General features: G+C 35.1%; 1 protein-coding gene across 7 annotated transcripts in view; it reads right to left on the minus strand.

Moving 5' to 3' along the window:
* Window positions 1-8473: 8473 nt before the first annotated feature.
* The window catches only part of LOC107555550 (MICOS complex subunit MIC19-like), a 77113-nt gene continuing 62461 nt past the window's right edge, over window positions 8474-23125 (minus strand). For 6 of the 7 annotated variants that reach the window (XM_016238380.1, XM_016238379.1, XM_016238377.1 and 3 more), the window contains 2 exons: window positions 13688-13823; window positions 8474-9142 (listed from right to left, as the gene is read on the minus strand). In XM_016238380.1, coding sequence (XP_016093866.1) covers window positions 9119-9142; window positions 13688-13823 — 160 coding nt within the window. In that variant the 3' untranslated portion in view covers window positions 8474-9118. The remainder of the gene's footprint in view (window positions 9143-13687; window positions 13824-23125) is intronic. The other variant, XM_016238375.1, reaches the window with a different exon arrangement.

Genomic DNA, 23125 nt, shown 5'->3' on the forward strand with positions numbered 1-23125 from the left:
TGGAAAGGACTGCAATCTGCCTCCCCATTATAATAATGAACTCTGTCGCCCCACGGCAGGGCCTGTGTTCTACAGGTGCACAAAACCAGCATTATATACCAGAATGTCCCAGCAAGCTCCGCCCCTGGAGCACCTACAGTAGATAGGTTATTCACACCTCACTGCTTAGACAAATGCAAACTACTGCTCTGAGAACAGTAGAGGTTACCTCAGTTATAAGTCATATTCAATATATTTTAAACTTTGAAAATATGTGTATAACTCATTCCAAATTCAAAATAAAACCTAATTAAAGTGTCTCTGTCAATTACATAACAGCAGCAACAGGTTTATGAGAATGCGGACAGGAAGAGGAACAAATTATTATATTGAACACACAATTTAGTAACAATTTAGAGAACGAATTAGTACATCTTTTTTTTTTCCTCCTGCATGTCATGTAAAAGATATGGATATTAGATGAAAAAACTAAATGAAAATTTGAAATAAGTTTAATATGACTGAAAGAAAAAGTTTCAATTGAAGCACTAAAATTATTAATTGGAAATAAAAGTCAACTAAACTTAAATAGTAATATTGAATAAAAATAACTAGAAAATGTAAAAAGAAAAGCTAACTCAAAATATGAATAAAAACTATAATAGTCTATAAATAATACTCAAATAATACTAGCTTCAAAACACAGGGAAGCACTGACTTCTATTCTAAGTCATTATTGTAAATGATTGTAAATACAGGTTTGGAATCACATGAGAGTGAGTAAATGATGACAGAATTTTTTTCATTTTTGAGTGAACTATACCTAGATAATTAATATAAGACCATTCATATACTAGTGTATCTGAAATTTTCATCTATTTTTCATAAGTCTGGGGGATGCACATTTGACAACTTATGAAAAATAGATGAAAATATCAGATATACCTAGATAATTAATATAAGACCATTCATATACTAGTGTATCTGATATTTTCATCTATTTTTCATAAGTTGTCAAATGTGCATTCCCCAGACTGTGACATAAACTGTAGGCTGACTACGTAAACAAACAAACAAAAAAATTTAATTCATTAAAAAAAATGAATTACCAAAAAAAATCATATTTTTATAGTTAATTTTGGAGCCCTTTTTTTCTGTTGGTCATCATCAACCTCAACTGCAGGAAAAAGAACAGCATGAACATTCTTCAAAATATCTTCTTTTTGTGTTCCACAGAAGAAAGCAAGCCCTACAGGTTTAGAATGAATAAGGGTGCGCAAATGATGACAATATTTTCATTTTCTTGGTGAACTAATACTTTAAGATGTAACGGAATCCGAAAATGATGGTTCAGTTGTCACTCCAATAAAGCCAAGTGTTAGTTGTCAAGGATTAGAGTACCTGAGAAACACAGAAAGAGTTGCCCTACAGGTTTAGAATGAATAAGGGTGCGCAAATGATGACAATATTTTCATTTTCTTGGTGAACTAATACTTTAAGATGTAACGGAATCCGAAAATTATGGTTCAGTTGTCACTCCAATAAAGCCAAGTGTTAGTTGTCAAGGATTAGAGTACCTGAGAAACACAGAGAGAGTCCATATCCATAATCCCTCTGTGAGAAACTCTCTTCGATTACAGCCGGCAGAAACATTCACACAGCACACAAACAGGAACAATCTGAAAAGCTATCAGAGAAAAGAAGTAGAAAGAGAGGAAAAGCACTGATAAAGTAGAGAGGACTTAGGAGTATTTCCCCTGTAGCTGCTCTGAGGGGAGGAGATGAGAGCGAGATCTGCCCTGAGAGGAATAATCTTTACAGAATGAAGATTAACCTCTGATTTCTGAGAGGCAATGATGGAGAAAACCAAGAGCCGTGAGAGACAGCCAACATTTGTGGGCACGATGTCAATGGCAAAAAGGTAGACATGAAAAGACTGGCAGGAATAAAGGGCATGGATCCATTTAGCGCACAGATGAAGAATCATACGGATTACAAATGTAAGAACAGAGAAAAGGGGAGATAGCTATTTTGACAAGAGATTACAGATATAAACATTTTCTGGACTAACATACACCACAAACATGTTTTAAAGTAATTGTTTACCCAAAAATGAAAATGTACTAGTGCATTCAAGCGATTAATCGCATCCAAAATAAAAGTTTGTTTACATAATATATGTGTGTATACTGTGTATATTTATTATGTATATATAAATACACACACATGCATGTATATATTTAATACAAATATGTTATGTTTATATATTAAATATATTTATATATAATATAAAATATAAGAATATAAATGTATATACATGTAAACATTTTCTAAATATATACTGTATGTGTGTGCATTTATATATACATAAGAGACAGCCAACATTTGTGGGCACGATGTCAATGGCAAAAAGGTAGACATGAAAAGACTGGCAGGAATAAAGGGCATGGATCCATTTAGCGCACAGATGAAGAATCATACGGATTACAAATGTAAGAACAGAGAAAAGGGGAGATAGCTATTTTGACAAGAGATTACAGATATAAACATTTTCTGGACTAACATACACCACAAACATGTTTTAAAGTAATTGTTTACCCAAAAATGAAAATGTACTAGTGCATTCAAGCGATTAATCGCATCCAAAATAAAAGTTTGTTTACATAATATATGTGTGTATACTGTGTATATTTATTATGTATATATAAATACACACACATGCATGTATATATTTAATACAAATATGTTATGTTTATATATTAAATATATTTATATATAATATAAAATATAAGAATATAAATGTATATACATGTAAACATTTTCTAAATATATACTGTATGTGTGTGCATTTATATATACATAATAAATGTACACAGTAGACACGCATATATTATGTAAACAAATTTTTAAATTTTGGATGCAATTAATCGCGATTAATCATTTGACAGCACAAAAATATACTCACTCTCAGGCTATACAAAAAGTAGATGAGTTTGTTTCTTCATTGGAACAGGTTTGGAGAAATTTAGCAAAACATCACTTGCTCACCAATGGATCCCGTGCAGTGAATGGGTGCCGTCAGATTGAGTGTTTAAACAGCTGATAAAAAACAAAAAACATGACAATAATACAAAAGTAATTCACACGACTCCAGTCCATTAATTAATGTCTTGTAAAGTGAAAATTTGCGTGTTTGTAAGTTGGTTCCAGGTTTTTCCCATAATACTTCTTTCTCCGGCGAATAATCATCTCATCTGAATCGAGAAATATGCATTGATCAAACACCATTTACAAGTGAAAACAGTCCAAAACGGTTATAGACAAATATGTCGCTAGATTTTGATGTGAGAGAACAGCAGATGATAGAATTTTTCACTGGAGTAAGCGTTATTGTGCATTATGAGTTGGTATTTTTGCTAGAATCAACGGTTTAAAATTAAAACACCTTAATAATTGATTTTTATTATTATTTTACAATCATGCAGTTTTTTTAATTCACAATATGCTAATTGATTGACTAGCGTCATGGATTAGTTGTGGATTATTGTCTTGTTTTTGTAATTTGTTTGGACTCTCATTCTGACGGCACCCATTCACTGCAGAACATTCATTGGTGAGCAAGTGATGTAAAGCTACATTTCTCAGAATCTTTTCTGACAAAGAAACAAACTCATCTACATCTTGGATGGCCTGAGGGTGAGTAAATGTTCAGCTAATTTTCATTTTTTGGGTGAACTATTCCTTTAAGGAAGTAAATTAGGTTCATTTTGACTATCGAGGGTCTCAACTGGAACAAAACGTACCTGACTGACAGGGTCTCTGAGGATTCAACACATTCCCAGATGCTTAACAAAAAAACCTTTGGCCTAGAAATTGTGATTCATTGTGTGGTGCTGTCCATCCAGCCTTGGCATCACCTGAAAAACAGCCTTCATTTAGTCAGTCCAACTTCCAATACCTTCATAACTGTGTCTGGAGCCAAACATTGGGTGTGTGTGTGTGTGTGTGTGTGTATGAGAGAGAAAAGGAGATCCAGTAGAGATGGTATGTTTGTGTTTGCCATGTTTTCAGACCACCAGTGCACAGAGAATGTTCATCTGGCATGGAGAGGAGTTCTCAGGGCTGGCAACTTTATAAATGTGTGTATGTGTGTGTGAAGCGGGTTTTAGCCTGAAAGTGAAGAGGCATTTTCACTGCTCTCCAGAACTACTGGAGCGACACTGCATAGTCTGACGGATACATTTAAAATGGTGAGGAGAATGAGGGAGGGGAAAGAGATATAAAAGAGAGAGAGAGCGGCTACGCTTTAGGATGGAAACGTGCTTTCAAACGCTCTCATTCTTTGCAGTTCTCTCTCGGTTTTTTTCCCCAATTCTCTATAGCAAAAAGGGTTTTCATGAAACTTCCTAATCTACAACTCAATGTCATAAAAAAACCATATGCCATTATTTAAAATACATTTAATTCATACTAGATCTAATTTAAATATATTTATTGACATATCACTTAAGACTAACTGACATAAAATTATAATTAAAATTTATTTGGAGTATTTCTTTACTGTACAATGCGCATTTCTTAATATTATGCCTACCATGTGCTTTTTTAATATCACTAACAAGGATTGTACGATCTCTTTATAATCTTTAAATGTTAGATATTTGAAGTGAACCTGAAGTACACATGGAATAGTTCCACTTTAGCACAATCGAAAGTATATCTTTAGTTGGACTTCATCTCTACTTCTGCACAATTAAAGTACATTAAGCACAAAATGAGTTGTTCCAATTTAGCAGACTTTAAGTATACAGTCTCAGTTTAGTATACCAAAAGTACAATTGCAGGGTTTTTTATTAAGCACATAAATATGTAAATGTATTTGTAGTATACTTGGCACAAAATAAATGTATTTCAAATATATTTTAGTTTTTTTTTTCTCACTAGGGAATGTAACAAATGCTGTCAATTTAACTCATTTAGTAAAATAGTACTAAGTATTAAAACGCATCTTGAGAACATTTTAAAAATGGCACAAGGTCTGAAAAATTTGAGACACGATGTAACAGCTAAAGACTGATCTGATATTGTATTTATTTTTGATTCAATTGATCATATAAATGTAGTACAATTAATTCAATAAAAAGTTTATGTTTATGCATCTTAAAAACTATTTAAAAACGCAGCTCTTATTGCCACATGAAAAGACTGGCAGGAATAAAGGGCATGGATCCATTTAGCGCACAGATGAAGAATCATACGGATTACAAATGTAAGAACAGAGAAAAGGGGAGATAGCTATTTTGACAAGAGATTACAGATATAAACATTTTCTGGACTAACATACACCACAAACATGTTTTAAAGTAATTGTTTACCCAAAAATGAAAATGTACTAGTGCATTCAAGCGATTAATCGCATCCAAAATAAAAGTTTGTTTACATAATATATGTGTGTATACTGTGTATATTTATTATGTATATATAAATACACACACATGCATGTATATATTTAATACAAATATGTTATGTTTATATATTAAATATATTTATATATAATATAAAATATAAGAATATAAATGTATATACATGTAAACATTTTCTAAATATATACTGTATGTGTGTGCATTTATATATACATAATAAATGTACACAGTAGACACGCATATATTATGTAAACAAATTTTTTTATTTTGGATGCAATTAATCACGATTAATCATTTGACAGCACAAAAATATACTCACTCTCAGGCTATACAAAAAGTAGATGAGTTTGTTTCTTCATTGGAACAGGTTTGGAGAAATTTAGCAAAACATCACTTGCTCACCAATGGATCCCGTGCAGTGAATGGGTGCCGTCAGATTGAGTGTTTAAACAGCTGATAAAAAACAAAAAACATGACAATAATACAAAAGTAATTCACACGACTCCAGTCCATTAATTAATGTCTTGTAAAGTGAAAATTTGCGTGTTTGTAAGTTGGTTCCAGGTTTTTCCCATAATACTTCTTTCTCCGGCGAATAATCATCTCATCTGAATCGAGAAATATGCATTGATCAAACACCATTTACAAGTGAAAACAGTCCAAAACGGTTATAGACAAATATGTCGCTAGATTTTGATGTGAGAGAACAGCAGATGATAGAATTTTTCACTGGAGTAAGCGTTATTGTGCATTATGAGTTGGTATTTTTGCTAGAATCAACGGTTTAAAATTAAAACACCTTAATAATTGATTTTTATTATTATTTTACAATCATGCAGTTTTTTTAATTCACAATATGCTAATTGATTGACTAGCGTCATGGATTAGTTGTGGATTATTGTCTTGTTTTTGTAATTTGTTTGGACTCTCATTCTGACGGCACCCATTCACTGCAGAACATTCATTGGTGAGCAAGTGATGTAAAGCTACATTTCTCAGAATCTTTTCTGACAAAGAAACAAACTCATCTACATCTTGGATGGCCTGAGGGTGAGTAAATGTTCAGCTAATTTTCATTTTTTGGGTGAACTATTCCTTTAAGGAAGTAAATTAGGTTCATTTTGACTATCGAGGGTCTCAACTGGAACAAAACGTACCTGACTGACAGGGTCTCTGAGGATTCAACACATTCCCAGATGCTTAACAAAAAAACCTTTGGCCTAGAAATTGTGATTCATTGTGTGGTGCTGTCCATCCAGCCTTGGCATCACCTGAAAAACAGCCTTCATTTAGTCAGTCCAACTTCCAATACCTTCATAACTGTGTCTGGAGTCAAACATTGGGTGTGTGTGTGTGTGTGTGTGTATGAGAGAGAAAAGGAGATCCAGTAGAGATGGTATGTTTGTGTTTGCCATGTTTTCAGACCACCAGTGCACAGAGAATGTTCATCTGGCATGGAGAGGAGTTCTCAGGGCTGGCAACTTTATAAATGTGTGTATGTGTGTGTGAAGCGGGTTTTAGCCTGAAAGTGAAGAGGCATTTTCACTGCTCTCCAGAACTACTGGAGCGACACTGCATAGTCTGACGGATACATTTAAAATGGTGAGGAGAATGAGGGAGGGGAAAGAGATATAAAAGAGAGAGAGAGCGGCTACGCTTTAGGATGGAAACGTGCTTTCAAACGCTCTCATTCTTTGCAGTTCTCTCTCGGTTTTTTTCCCCAATTCTCTATAGCAAAAAGGGTTTTCATGAAACTTCCTAATCTACAACTCAATGTCATAAAAAAACCATATGCCATTATTTAAAATACATTTAATTCATACTAGATCTAATTTAAATATATTTATTGACATATCACTTAAGACTAACTGACATAAAATTATAATTAAAATTTATTTGGAGTATTTCTTTACTGTACAATGCGCATTTCTTAATATTATGCCTACCATGTGCTTTTTTAATATCACTAACAAGGATTGTACGATCTCTTTATAATCTTTAAATGTTAGATATTTGAAGTGAACCTGAAGTACACATGGAATAGTTCCACTTTAGCACAATCGAAAGTATATCTTTAGTTGGACTTCATCTCTACTTCTGCACAATTAAAGTACATTAAGCACAAAATGAGTTGTTCCAATTTAGCAGACTTTAAGTATACAGTCTCAGTTTAGTATACCAAAAGTACAATTGCAGGGTTTTTTATTAAGCACATAAATATGTAAATGTATTTGTAGTATACTTGGCACAAAATAAATGTATTTCAAATATATTTTAGTTTTTTTTTTCTCACTAGGGAATGTAACAAATGCTGTCAATTTAACTCATTTAGTAAAATAGTACTAAGTATTAAAACGCATCTTGAGAACATTTTAAAAATGGCACAAGGTCTGAAAAATTTGAGACACGATGTAACAGCTAAAGACTGATCTGATATTGTATTTATTTTTGATTCAATTGATCATATAAATGTAGTACAATTAATTCAATAAAAAGTTTATGTTTATGCATCTTAAAAACTATTTAAAAACGCAGCTCTTATTGCCAAAGAGTGGTCTGAAATTCTGATTATTTGAGATTCAATTTAACTCGTAAATGTAGTAAAATTAATTCTAAATAATAAAAATAATTTTAAAAAGTAAAAAAAAAACACAACAACCTCTAAACATTTTATAAAAATGCGGCACTTAAAAAATTTGGCATAAGAACTGAAATATAGCTAGATGGGATCTGATTTGATTATATGTGGAGCAATTTAAATAACTGTAGTAAAATAAATTCTAAATGGAAAAAGCATTTAAAAACACGCATTTACGGCACAAAACTGAAAAATAGCGAGACACAATGTAACGTAGAAAACCAGTTAAAAGAAATAGCGCAGACAAAATGTATGCGGTTTGACTGAACAAGGCAAAATCTCATTCAATTGCAAAATAGACCGGATTTGTAGGCTTTTATATAAAATATCATGTGATTATTTCTGATTAATGAATTGCCATGTAGTTAATTCATTACATGCATTTAATCATGCCCTAGTATTAAGACAATGATAGGACACAGTCAGAAGTGGCTTAGGGTTTGAATTGTTTATTCTTTAAAGCAGATCAGGGGATCAGGCCTGACCTTTTTGTGTGAACTACGAGACAAAAAAACGGTAATGAACATCACACGCAAAAACACAACGAACAGCTGGAGGATGTGACTAGTGCAATGGGAAGTGTGATGGAGGATTGTGGTGGGTTAGCAGGGTGGATCACAGGATAAATGACGCTACGAAACCAGACCGACCAAATCTAGAACCAACTCAGAGTTCTGGGATTCTGTTGTGGTTGGGTCTAGATTGGCCTAGTGTGGACAATATTTGGTGTCTAGTTCGGTTCTCTTCACTGTGTGCTATTCTGGTTCAGGTGCTCAGAACCTTAGAGTTCCACCTACTGTATGATCGACGCTGCTTACTGATTCTGTCCATTTCAGAAATGGATACCAGTTTCCCCTTTACTGGATAAAGGTGAAATAACAGGAAGGAGGTAGAAAGGTAAAAGTGATGGGAAAAGGGAATAGGAAAAAAGGAAGGTTCAGGGGTATCTAGCTCTCAATTCACTGCAGATTCTGCTTCAGGTCTGCTCAGGTGTGTCTCTGGGTGGCGTCTTTCCTTGGCAACAGTCGATAAACGGTGAGATCACAGATACAAACTTCCACTCTTCCTGCTCAGAGACTTAACCTCCAGTCCTCAACTTGTCCTAGACAAAGACAAAAAGACAAGAGTGTGTGTTAGGAAAAAAGCAAGAGATGCAGTGGCACGTTTCCACGGCATTTGCATGCAAATTCACAAGGAGAAAGAGAGAGTTCAAAGAAAAAGGAGTGAATGTGAGTGCATGTGTGCATATTCTTGAGAGATGAACCACACGGCAAACCACGGTGGAAGCAAAAAGCCCCAACACAACCAAACGCAAACATGTGGCTCTTTCTTCCCGTCAATACGCATCTCTCACAGCCTACTGCACCCGATAACAGGAAATATGAATCCCTAGATTGAGAGAAGGAGAGAGAGCACAGAAGAGAAGGAGAGGAGAAGATAGACGGGCGTCACGGTCTGTCGTCAAGACTATAAAAAAGGAAGAAGCTATAGAGACGTTTTGAGAGAAAACAACAGATCTGTCCTTATTTGAACTCTCATTAATTGCAGCTGCAACCATTTTATATAATCATAAATTTTTCCAGAAAAATTGGATATTTGGCATTAATTAAGAAAGTAAATTTTTGTTCACGCTGTTCTTTTCCATACAATAAAAGTAGATGGTGACCAACTTTCAAGCTGAAAAATACATCATAAAAGTCCATGACATACTATAAAAACAGTCCATATGAATAGTGTGTTATATGCCAAATCTTCTGAAGTCATATGAGTAATTTATGTGAGAAACACATGCAAATGCAAAAATCTCTTTAATCTTATTTATGGCACATATAGACATGCAAAACACCAAATTTGAAGATATGCATATATAAATAATTTTTTGTTATTATTAACAAAACTAAAACTATTAAAAATCTATTTCAATAAATGAAATAAAGTTGAAATAAAATTAATTACATATATTAGATGAAAACTTAAATTAAATTAAAACTTAATTTAAAAATGTTGCCTTGCCAAATAAATGATATAAATTATTATTAAACTTGAAGTATTAAAATTACTAAAAAATAAAGACAGAAAGCTTTTAAAGCTAAATAGAAATATAAAAAATGGTAACGCTTTAGTATAGGGACCAACTGCTTATTAGCATGCCTATTATTAAAATATTATTAGTAGTAATTATAAAGCACATATTCTGCATGACCATATTCTACATCCCTAATCTTACCCAATACCTAAACTTAATACCTTACTAACTATCAATAAGCAGCAAATTAGGAGTTTATTGAGGCAAAAGTCGTAGTTAGTGGTTTGTTAATGGCGAGAATTGGAGCTTAAAATAAAGTGTGACCAAAAAAAATAATAAACTAAATAAAAACACAATAAGAAACACTAAAAGTAAAATGAAAAAAAAATTGAAAAGGCAAAAAAACAAACAAACAAAAAACCCTAATAAAATAAAAATAAATACTCTAATAGTACAAAATAATAATAATAATAATAAAAAACCTTGGTCACCACTTACTTTTATTGTATTAAAAACAGCAGCGTAAATCATCTCTTTTTGTGATCAGAAGATATACAATATAGGCGTAAATAAATCTTTAAGGCACTGCAATAAGGCAATGCATTTCTGTATCTCTCTCACGCACTCACTGTTTATTTTTAGCATGATTTCATAATGCTAAAAATATGCAAAAAGTTCTAGACTAGAGAAAACCACTCGAACAGGTGGTGGCATTTGTCCCAAACCTCTGAAGGACACAAGTTTGAGCCAGTGAAAAATAAGCCTTGGCACAAACAGATGCTGTAGTCACAAACACTTCCACTCTTTCCGATAGAGTGGACGGCAGTTGAGAGAAGAGAAGAGTGAGAGGGAGGGAGGGTGAGGAGTGTTTGACCACGCGTTAGGAATAAGAAAGAGCGAATGAGAGATCGCTGGTGATAAAGTAGTATTCATGGTGCTTTGAGAGGAAGAGGGCGTATACTTTATCTCTGGGCTCAGGGCACTATCGGCTCGGGGTTGTACCGCAGTCACTGCTTCACAAAGTGATGGAAGAAGGAGAAGAAGGTCACAGCCAAAATATTATCAGTCCAGCAAAGATAAACCATGGAGTAATTACATCCACAAAGCCACAGCCGTGACCGATCACAGTTGTTACCCTCTCTACTACTCAGGCCGTATCAGGGGAATTCATTCCTCTTTGGCTCTTTAGCAATGGTGACCACTGATTAGAGCCACTCTATCTAGTCTTTCAATAAGACTTGTTTATACAAATATACAGAGCTATCCGGTCCTTGTTCTCTGAAATCGACAAAGATAAGATCCTGAGGGACTTCCAGATCCAGACAGCCAAGCAAGGACTGGACAGCATATCAGACATTGTGATCTACAGTGGCGATAGATGGAAGTCAAAAATGCCAGGGATTGAAGGAGAACCTACCAAACATGGCAAGTCAAAGCCAAGGTCACAGGGTGTCCAATCAAACATTTTGGTGGAAAATTAATTGTTACTTGGTAGAAAATTTAGCTAAATTAGACTGATGCCAGCATGGAAAGGTTGCTTGACATGCCCACATCCTTTAAAATCAAAACAATGCAAGTCAAAATATTACAGACCAGACAAAGCATTTTTTAATCTAATTTCCTATGATAAACACTATTTGATCTAATTTACTATGATTATATTTCACCATAGCTTATTTAGTTTGCAAATAAAAGTTTGGGTTCTGATGTTAAGACAATAAATACACAACACATCTCTAATGCATAGTGATGATCATGCAAACAAAATAAAAAAACAAAACAAAGCCTACAAGAAAAAAAACGAAGTAAGAAAGAACAAAAAATAAATAAACAACCAAAACACAGAACAACAAAACAAAACACAGAACAACAACAACAAAACAAAACACAGAACAACAAAACAAAACAAAGGAAAAAATGTGTAAAGATGCACAAAAAATACTCTTATGATGATTATTTTAATGAATACGCAAGAGAAAAAAAGTCAGAATTGTGAGATGTAAACTCGCATTAGCAAGCAAAAAGTCAGAATGGTGAGATTAAAAAAGTCACAATTATTTAATAATAATAATTTGTATTTTTTATTCAGTGGCGGAAATGGGCTTCCAAAAGTAACTGAATAATACATTCAAAAAAGTGTTTTGCTGAAGTAAATGGTAGCTGTACAGCAAACCATAGCTCTTCATATATTCAAAATACACATATTTTGCTTGGCTGCACAGCCCTCCATCCCTTTCTCTCACATATACACAAATCGCATAAGCAGTTTAGCTATTTTGTTATCTGGCTGTTGTTTTTTGTTCCTGTGTGACTAATAAAAGTTTATTACGCAGGTAACCTCTGTTCCTCACAGCCGAGTCAATAAAATCATAAAATACCTCATGCCATTATTGGAATCCATATTAAGTTTACCAAACAGCAATACTAAGAACAGGCCTACGCACAAGAACATGCATATACGCAAACACAAAAACACGAAAACATTAGAGATGCTAAAGAAGTTTCAGGTAAATTTGGCGCATACACAACAATGAATAAAACATCTTTTTATTTACATGATGTATTGCTTAAGTGCGGCAGAATTCACAGCGCTGCTTTAAACTAATACCCCAGAGGGCAACACTCTTTCGCTCTCGCTCCCCAAACTGTGCTGTTGTAAAAATCTAATGGAAAGACCCATCTGAATATAAATTGTGTTTGCATGGAATTGCTGGAGTGTGCGGAGGAGATTTTCGGAGAGGGTCGGTCCAATGCTGCCCATTTCCATCCTTGCATTACGGAATGCGGACCAGGGATGCTGCAACGGGGGATTGTGGGACGACGCTATTTAAATGACACGTCCCTGTTCCCACTTACTTCATTTAACACACACTTAGGCCTGCACCAAGAACAGCAGCTGTCAGCTGGTATTATGGAAATGAGTCTTTCGTCTGAGCCTACAATTTAGAGCGAACTTAGTGGCGCCTGTAGCCAAGCGGAAAGTGAGAGCACACTGGGCAGAAGTTTGGATTTGCAAATGGAGGTGCGGGTCAGGCAGAGAGTGTGTGTTATTACAGGGCTTGGAGAGAACAGCAAGGCTGTTTCACTGGATCTTAATGCTGTGGGCTAAAGAGCAGCTGTAGATGCTAATTTGTACGCTGGGGTTGCTGGGAACTGGTAGAACATACAAAACAGAAGACGCACACACTAGAATGTGTCTTAATACATACTACTAGCACTATGTGCAAACGCGGCAAAAGTTTTTGACTTACATGAGTGAAGATTTAATTCAATTCTTCTACAACCTATTTTACATTTATATTAAAACATTAACATTTCATATTATATTGAAACATTTATCATGTGTTCCAGAATACGGTCTCAAAATATATTTTTAAAGGTTAAATTTTTTATTATTATAAATACATTTTAATATATAATAATTATAATATATATTCTAATTTATTAAAAATAGCAAATTTCTGGAAAATATTACATTTAATCTCTTCTTAAACTTGTGTAAAATCAAAACACACAAAAAAACCTTGTTACACAGATATTTTTGATCTGATTCAACTAAACTACAACTATCTAATGGTGAAAATATCAGGCATAAACACAGACACACACTCAAGTATTTACCTGTTTTGCACTGTTGACACACTGCATGTATCGAGAGGCGATGTTGGAGCACAGCAGAGTTTTTCCAGCATTTTCTCTGTAGCAATTCAGAATCTGCCCCTGAAGGTCGGTGCACACTGGACTAATTTCATATCGCCTGAGAGAGAGAAAGAGAGAACAAAAAAGTAAAAGAGGGGAAGAAGGAGAGAGTAAAAACAGTCAGAGGGCAGATATATTTCACAAATGAATGTGGTCATCCATCATAATTACATTTTCCATTTTTAATAAACTGATCCTGTGGCAGTGACAAAGAGCTGTTAAATTATATTCTTGCTTTGTTTTCACAAGTAAACATCAGATCAATCACTAATCAATAGCAGAATGGATTGGTGCAGAATTAGTTTGCAGCATAATTGCACGTTGAATCACAGTGCTGGAGGTCTAACGAGGTGCCGCTTCAAGACATACATCAGCCATAGAGGCCGCAGACATCCTGAATCACACATATTCAACCTAAATCAACATATGCCATAGGTTTTTATAAAGCTGGTTACAGTTACTAACCTAAACTCAAACCTAAATGAACGTTTTGGCATTTTTACAATAGGCCTAAATAAAAACACTATTTACCTAATGTATTAATCATTTTTTACTTTTGATGACCTTCACATATGTCTCCACAGGGAATTTGTCAGATTTAGTTAACTTCTGCTGACAGTTTTGTCCCCTAAGTACAGCTAAGTAAAGCCACCCACACTCCCACCCACCCAGACAATTGAAAGCAGTATTAATCAGTGCAGCTTGTGTCTCTGATGTGTAGATTCTCCAGTGGCAAAATGCTCCCTTACTGACACACACACACACACACACCTGCGTCTAAACCCACCAGCTGTACCATGTGTCTGAGCCCAACAGTCTGCACCGATAAATCTGATAAATATATTGTCTGATGTTAGACAGCAATATCAATTAATTTTTTTGACAAAAAAATGTTCTCCTTAAATGTTTGAATTCATTGATACTCCACGAGGTGAGATCTTGCATGGAGCCCCAGTTCGAGGGAGATTGACTGTCCATTTTCTTCTGATTTTCTTCCATTTTCTAATAATTGCGCCAACAGTTGTTGCCTTCTCACCAAGCTGTTTGCCTATTGTCCTGTAGCCCATCCCAGCCTTGTGCAGGTCTACAATTTTGTCCCTGGTGTCCTTAGACAGCTCTTTGGTCTTGCCCATAGTGGAGAGGTTGGAGTCTGATTGATTGAGTGTGTGGACCGGTGTCTTTTATACAGGTAACGAGTTCAAACAGGTGCAATTAATACAGGTAATGAGTTGAGGATAGGAGGGCTTCTTAAAGACAAACTAACAGGTCTGTGAGAGCCAGAATTCTTGCTGGTTGGTAGGTGATCAAATACTTATTTCATGCAATAAAATGGAAATTAATTATTTAAAAATCATACAATGTGATTTTCTGGATTTTTTTTAAATTCTGTCTCTCACAGTTGAGGTGTACCTACGATGGAAATTACAGATCTCTCCATTCTTTGTAAGTGGGAAAACTTGAAAAATCGGCAGTGTATCAAATATGTATTTGCCCCACTGTATCTATCTATCTATCTATCTATCCTTTCTTTATTTTTCTTATGTCTCATTTCACAATGGAAGGATTGCTATGGATTATCGGGGGGGGGGGTCTGACCAAGGCATGTCATTGGTCAAACATGCCTATGACCAATGACAATGAAAATATATACTAGAGGCTAAAAGTTTGTAATAACTATGATTTTAAAATTGTTTTTGACAGAAATCTCTTATGCTCACCAAGGCTGCATTCATTGAATCAGAAATACAGTAATATTGTCAAATATTATTCAGTTTTACAATATTACAATTTAAAATAATTCTTATATTTTAATATATTTTAAAAATGTATATGTATAAGCTGTATTTTCAGCATCATTACTCCAGTCTTTAGTGTCACATGATCCTTTAGAAATCATTGCAATATGCTGATTTGGTGCTCAAGAAATGTTTATTATTATCAATGCTAAATTTTTGTTAAATAGATAAAAATTTGTTATTATTCCAATCATTTAACCAGTAAGTACCTTTCACAATCGTAACTAAAAGTAAAGAAATGGGTGCCAAAAACAGTTTATATGCTTACTGTTATGCGGAAGCGCAGGGGAGAGATCAAAACAAAACAACGGTCACTAATTAGAAGTACAAAACGAGGATTTGTAAAGAAGAATGTCAGAGGATTTCGATATAAGCCAAGAGGAGACTGGTTTTCTTTTGCTAAAGTAAGGAAACTTTGCTTCCTTTGATCCTGTTAACAAACGTTGGTTTTCACGAGACTCACTGGCGCATGCGCAGCGCTGACCTCATACGTCATTCCCCCGGAACTGCTTCAGTGTACAACTGTTGGCTCAAGCTAGATTAAAGTGATTATTACGTTTTGAATATGGATCGCTACAGAAGGCCTTTGTTCAACCCCCGGAGCCGTGTGAGACACTTTTTTTTTATGGATGGGCGCTTTTTATTTAACTGCTTTTGGACGGATGCATGCAACACCCCGCTGAGTGCCATGAAAACAGCTTGAAAGATCAAAGACAATTTTTAATATAACTCTGACTGGATTCATCTGAAAGAAGTCATATACACCTAGGATGACTTGAGGGTGAATAATTTATGGGCTAATTTTCATTTTTGGGTGAACTAACCCTTTAATGTAGCAATAATATCTGTATGCAACTCTAATGGCATTTTGGAAGAAACTACCACTGTGATACTTAGCAAGCAACATGTGAACTCGAGCGCTTTTTCCAAAATGTATTTGCCAACACCCCAGAATATCCAACTTTGACCCAGACAGCATTGAGTTTCCTGCTGGATTTTGCAAGACCTTGCAGATCGCTATCTAACAACTCGTCCATCCTTCGAGGTCACAAAAAGAGCAAATGTTCAACCAAATATCATTCTCTGAATGAGATACAGAGGATACAGCGGGTCACACTGGGCATACAAACGAAGACCACCCGGTTCCCATGAAATCCGAGGACCAATGTGGCCTAAAACGAAACATCACCTCTGTCCCCGGAGGATTAGAACACACACACAAAACTCTTCATTTGACAGGGTTGACCTTTGGGACAGCAAAAGGCAAAGAAAGGATTGGGGCGGGAGGGAGATGTTATCCTGCTCTATTCAGAGAGGCACTCTTTCTAGATCAGACGTGGTTTAATCCATGCCGTCATTCATATTAGCTGCTCTGAAGGGCGGATGAATGAAGGAGTGAATGGACGCCCGCTGTCAGTCACCATCTCAACTCTTTGGGTCCCGGAAGGACTTGGGGATTCAGCCTCTCTCTTTTCTTATCCTTCTCTTTCTATATCTCTCTGTCCTTTCCTCAATCCGTCCACTTAAATACACACAGCTGCTCTCTATCACACATCATCCCTCTTGTAGACTGTCACAGGAAAAAAAAAACATCAGAAAAAGGCAAAAAGAAACACATTAGAGTTGAGAAATGGATAAAACAAGACAGAAAATTGTACTTCTATACGCTAAAGGTACTTTACCGGTGATGGAACAGTACATAATTTTAGGTATGTAATAAAACAGTACGGCAATACTGGGACCACCACATTATAAAAACTAGTATGGTAGTCCCCTTTGGTCCATTTATACTTGAGAAATTGGGAAGAGTCACAAACTCCTTTTTCAAAGTTTAAGGGTTGTGGACAATATTAGTCAAAAAAGCATATTATGTATACGCACTATACTGTGTTTTAAAAACCTTAAAAATTGCAGAATTACATAATTGTTAAATTATATACATTTAAATGAAATATAAAGGTACAGTGCTGTTCAAAACTTTGGGCTCAGTATTTTTTTCTCTCTTTTTTTGCAATTAAGAAATGAATAATTTTAGTCAGCACAGACATACTGTGACAATTGAGATATTTTGTTACCCAAAATTACAAATGCCGTTTTTCTTAACTTTCAATTCATTAAATATTCTGGGATTTTTTTTTTTTTCAAAATTCAAAAAAATTACTTTTTCCACAAAAATATTAAGCAGCGCTACTGTTTTCATCACTGATAATACAATTTTTTTCTTGAGCACCAAATCAGAATATTAAAAAGATTTCTGAAAGATCATGAGACACTGAAGACTAGAGTAATGGCTGCTGAAAATTCAGCTTTGCATCACAGGAATAAATTAAATATATTCAAATAGAAAACAGTTACTTGGAACTGTAATAATATTTCACAATATTACTGTTTTTACTGCATTTTTGACCAAATAAATGTAGCCTTTATGAGCATAAGAGACTTCTTTCAAAAACATTAACAAATCTTTCCTTTGACCATGATGAATATGAATTTTTAATATTAATTTCAGATCCACATATCAATTTAAAAAATGCAGTGGTATCATCAAAAGATCAAATAAAACTGGCAAACTCATCCTCTGTAGCACAATGATTTATGGATAATATTAGCTGAAAGAACATACTTTCCAGAAGGCCAACAATTGACTAAAAATGTTTTTTTTTTTTTTTTTACACTTATGAAGTATTCTAATTTGTTGAGATAGTGAATTGGTGGGTTTTTGTTAAATGTGAGCCAAAATCATCACAATTAAAAGAACCAAAGACTTAAACTACTTCAGTCTGTGTGCATTGAATTTATTTAATCCACGAGTTTCACAATTTGAGTTGAATTACTGAAATAAATGAACTTTTCCACGACATTCTAATTTATTGTGATGCACCTGTTTATGTATACTTCTGACATAGCTTATCATCATTGGCATACTACTTTAAACATGATCTGGTACACACTACTAATCTTTACTCTAATCTTGCATATTATTCTATATAACATGAATAGTGTGCAATTTAGGATTTAAAAAAAACTGTGGAAAAAAACAACAACAACTTTGCTATTCAAACATATGATGCGAGTTTTTAATACTTAATAGCATTATGAGTAATATACCCACACATCAACAGATCTGAATGGCACCTTCGCAACCTTTTCTCCCGTTTTCTCCCTCACTATCCACAGATCAGGCGTCAAAAAGCAGGACAGCTCTATAATATCATAGGCGTGTACATATTTATTTATGTCCCCGCGTAAATCCCTCCGTCCAGCTGAAATGGTTTTTGGAAGAAAAGAAGTAGATGCGGCTCATAAATCACAGCGAGCAGGCGCTTGGACGACTGTGACACCGAGGGCTGAGAGAGACACACAGATATTAGATGCTTTATCACAGGAGGAGCGAGAAAAAGAGAGCTTCTGAAAGAAAGGCAGGAAAAGGATGGAAAGAGACTCCGCTCTAAATTATCCCATGCTTCTGCAACCTTCCTTGTAACCTACACTAACACATGAAGGACTTCCTATAGGTGTGCAGGTCTGTGGGGGATTTACTAGGCAAAAACCATTCGGCCGCAGTAGCGTGGGGAAAAAGGGCAGACAAAAGGCACAAAGACGCTCTTCCTGCAGCATTCAGCTTATTAAAATACCAGCACACATTTCTCAAACAGTTTTAATTCTTGCAAATCAAGACTAATGAAATATCAGTCCAGTGTTTTACAGTCGGTCCGGATGAACTGGGATCTCTCTCTTAACAGACATGTGACTATCCGTCATCATTATGAGCACTCGCAGTCTAGCGGGGTGAAGAGGTTAAGCATCCACTTCTGAAAAAAACCACATGTATGTTCATTTAGGAACTGACGGCGTATGTGACAGGCAGACAGAAATCAAAACAAATGAAGCAGTTACGAAGAAAAATGAGAAGCGCTCATTTTCGGCGTTTTTAAAACGTGATCCATCAGCGAAGACGAGAGGCCAGGGGCTCTGAAACCAACTCGCATCATCCCATTACCTGTGAGGATGGAAGGAAAAGGTAGAATTGGGAAAAAAGAGAGGCTTTTGGATGGAGAAGATGAGCAGAGGTCTGATTCCAGGGTGAGAAAGGCAAAACAAAAAGATGAAGGGGTGAGAGAGAGAAGATAAGAGAATGATATATAGGTAATCCCAGACACGGTAAAGATGTAACAGAGCTAAAAGTGGCCTGCCTGGAGTCTGGAGAGACACTTTTGAAGATGATGAGGGTTTGATAACCTGTGGCAGCACCAGACATAATTGTGTGTGTGTGTGGAGTGAGAAGGCCATTTACTCTATGTTGATATTCTTTGGCGTTAAGCCTTAGAATTACCTCTTTTAAAACAGAACACTTAGCTTAAATATTGTGGCTGGTGTACTGCCGTTCACTTATATTTCGTTGTAATAGCTATAATTGTGTTCTCTGAGACAGGTCAAGCTGTGCTTCAATAGGCAGTCAAACTTCATGGCCTTTTAAGAGGAGTTATTTCTTCTAAAGAGCAGCCTATTACAGTCTGAGATGATGGGGTTTTTCGCTGTGTATGATGGGGTTTTTCCAAGGAGACGCGAGCGAATGCCAACACAATCTCATACAAGGTCAGAAATAATCTCTATGAATGTATGCAAATGCAGGTGCTAGGGATGCACAATATATCGGTACTGTATCGGTGATCAGTTGATATTAAGAATTTTTTTAATTTGATATCAGATATTAAATTGTGTATGCTCATCCAGGAGGAGGAGGAGAAGGAGCAGGAGGAGGAGGAGGAGGAGAAGAAGGAGAAGGAGAAGACGACTGGAAAATAATTATAGTTTATTATAAATAAATTAAATTGTAGTACTAAATTGTAGTATGGATAAATTCTAGTATTTACAACACATTTGAGTATTTATTTGTTTTTATTTACACAAAATACATTTTAGAAAAATATAAATTTCTTCATAAATTTCTAAGATTGTAATAAAGTGATACATTTTAATAATATATATATATATACATTTTATAATAAAATAATAATTCTAATTATAAATATTTTAGAATTTAGCATTTTATTTATTTACTTATTTTTATTTACATAAAATGCTCCTGGATTTTAGTATCTGACTGTTTAGTAAAAAACTGTTTTATACTAATGCCCACTATAGCATCCCATAACAGTAACAGCAATGCTGATATATAGGCCTTATGCATATTATAATGCATTCCAACAATGATGCATGAAACAAAGCGTTTGCATTCACATACTTGTGTAGAAAATGTTTCGGGCCTTAGTCCATACTTGGTTTAACTATTAATTAAAAGCATACTGATAATCACATTAAACTGTGGTGTAGCGCATTGGGACACTAATTCCAACAAGTGCCCTTTGACCCAAACAGAACACGTTAATGGGCGACTAAACTGGGTGAGCAGGGACATCTTAACCCATTCAGAAAACAGAAGATAGCAGAACATAGGGAGAGGTCAACACTGTGAAACTGCTTCGGTGTGACAGAGTATGGCAACCCCCTGGGGACACAAGACAAACACACAGAATGCATGCTTAAACACAGCATCACAGGAATGAGGCAAAGGTCAGCACTGACAGGTGGCTGGAGAAAACATCACACTCTTCCACTCAAGCATTTATCTGTAATTCATCCAGCATCCATGGCTGCGTAGCTTGACAGAATGTGTGTGTGCATAAGTCTGTGAGGAACAGAAGTTGTGTGTGTGTGTGCGTGTGAACAGCATTAAATGCATTATTTTGTGTGTGAACATGTACATATAAACATGGGCCATGTACACACTATAAAGTTTCAGGAGTGACAAACATTTAAAGAGTGAATTAATCCCCTAAATTATCATTTTATGTATGCACGAAACAGCATCTTGCATGTTTGGTATCCACTATTTTTGACCAAAGCAATATTACAGCGACCAAATACTTTTTCTATGTTCTATGTTTCAAGTTATGTTTGGCTATATTAACTAAACACCGTTGACAGAGCCTTCATGTTTTGTTTATGTTAGGAAGAATACTTTGTAGAGCACACTCTTGAAATGTTGCCATGTCTGCTTATTAACTTTTTGGCTTGTTGTGTAGGCTCATAAAGTAAAGCAAATAAATTTTATGCAATTAATAAAGCAGGCAGGTGCAGGTTGTGAAATTTTGGCATATGGCTTATTTTTAGGATAATGCAATTGGATTTAAGTTTATTATAGACGTGTACTTATTTGCCATCATAGTAAGATCTGGCAACATTAAAGAGTTGTTTCCTGTGATTTCTTGCATCAAATCTCTTATACATATTTAAATACATCATTAACAGAATTCCTGTACAGTAAATGTCACTACCTGAATTTTTCGAGAGCTAATTTGGTTGTAAAATGCAGTTGTCACTTCTGTAAATTACTGAACTGTCTGTGAACAGAACAGGACTAAAAGGTGAATTGATATCCGAATTTAGCTGCAGTGTATGCCATACTTTAAACATCCTCTGATCGAAAACCTTTGCTGTTCCAAGAACAACACTCCTATTAACCAATCGTAGCCAACCGCATCCATTGTCTCATCCTATATTCCTAACCCTGACCCCCAATTTTCAACCTTAAAACCCATCTCAACCATTCCCAATCCAGTTCAAACCCCTCCTAAATGTTTACCCTAAATCCTAACCTCTATTTTTCAACACCTAACCTCTTAACATCTTAATCCTCACTTAACCTTGACATCAAACCTCATCCCTCAACCCGAAATCCTTACTGGTTCAAATTCTTAACCTTAAACTATATCTCTAGCCCATTGGTTGATAAATGTCATTCCAACCCTAACCTACCACTTTGTCACCATATTGCTTTGTTTCTAGGTGCTCCAAGTTCTGTCTGGCCTACTAATGGTTATGAACATCACAACCACTACAATTCATTCCATGCCATTCCATGTTGACATCAAATTAGTTTCTACACCACTAAAACCAACATTTTGGAGAGAAACGTTTATATATAGATTTCACCAATGCTCAATGCTTAAAATAAAATCATGGCAAAAGTAAATAGCATTGCCCTCTTATTATGCGCAACATAAGGGGAAAAAAATGATTAAAAGAGTCAAATACAATATGACTAAAGAAAAGTAAATAAAAAATAAATTAAATGGGTATATTATTAATCAAATAGGCCTAAACATGCATTGGAAAGCAATTATACCAGACTGATTTTCCAGAAGCCAAACCCGCATGCACATCAAAAAGCTTTCAGCTACTAAGAGAATGAAGACGTTGAAGAGACAACTATTTGCAACTTCAAGCAAAAGATTATCATATCAAACACATGTTAATTCCATCGTTTATGCAGATTTGGACCTCCATCTCTAGGGCAGTTTCAACTTTCAGGAAATCAAAAGGCTCAGACAAAACATACTTCATTCTTATTACCCAACCCAATTCCAGATAGGATCTTATCACCTGTTTTCCCTTTAGAGGGTGAATAATGTTGGAATATCCATTTGGGAAAAGCAATACAGATAGATGTGTTTCTAATGTACAACCCTAAACACACACACACACACACACACACACACAC

The sequence above is a fragment of the Sinocyclocheilus grahami genome, unplaced genomic scaffold (assembly GCF_001515645.1).
Source record: "Sinocyclocheilus grahami isolate Dianchi unplaced genomic scaffold, SAMN03320097.WGS_v1.1 scaffold537.1, whole genome shotgun sequence".
Lineage (NCBI taxonomy): Eukaryota > Metazoa > Chordata > Actinopteri > Cypriniformes > Cyprinidae > Sinocyclocheilus > Sinocyclocheilus grahami.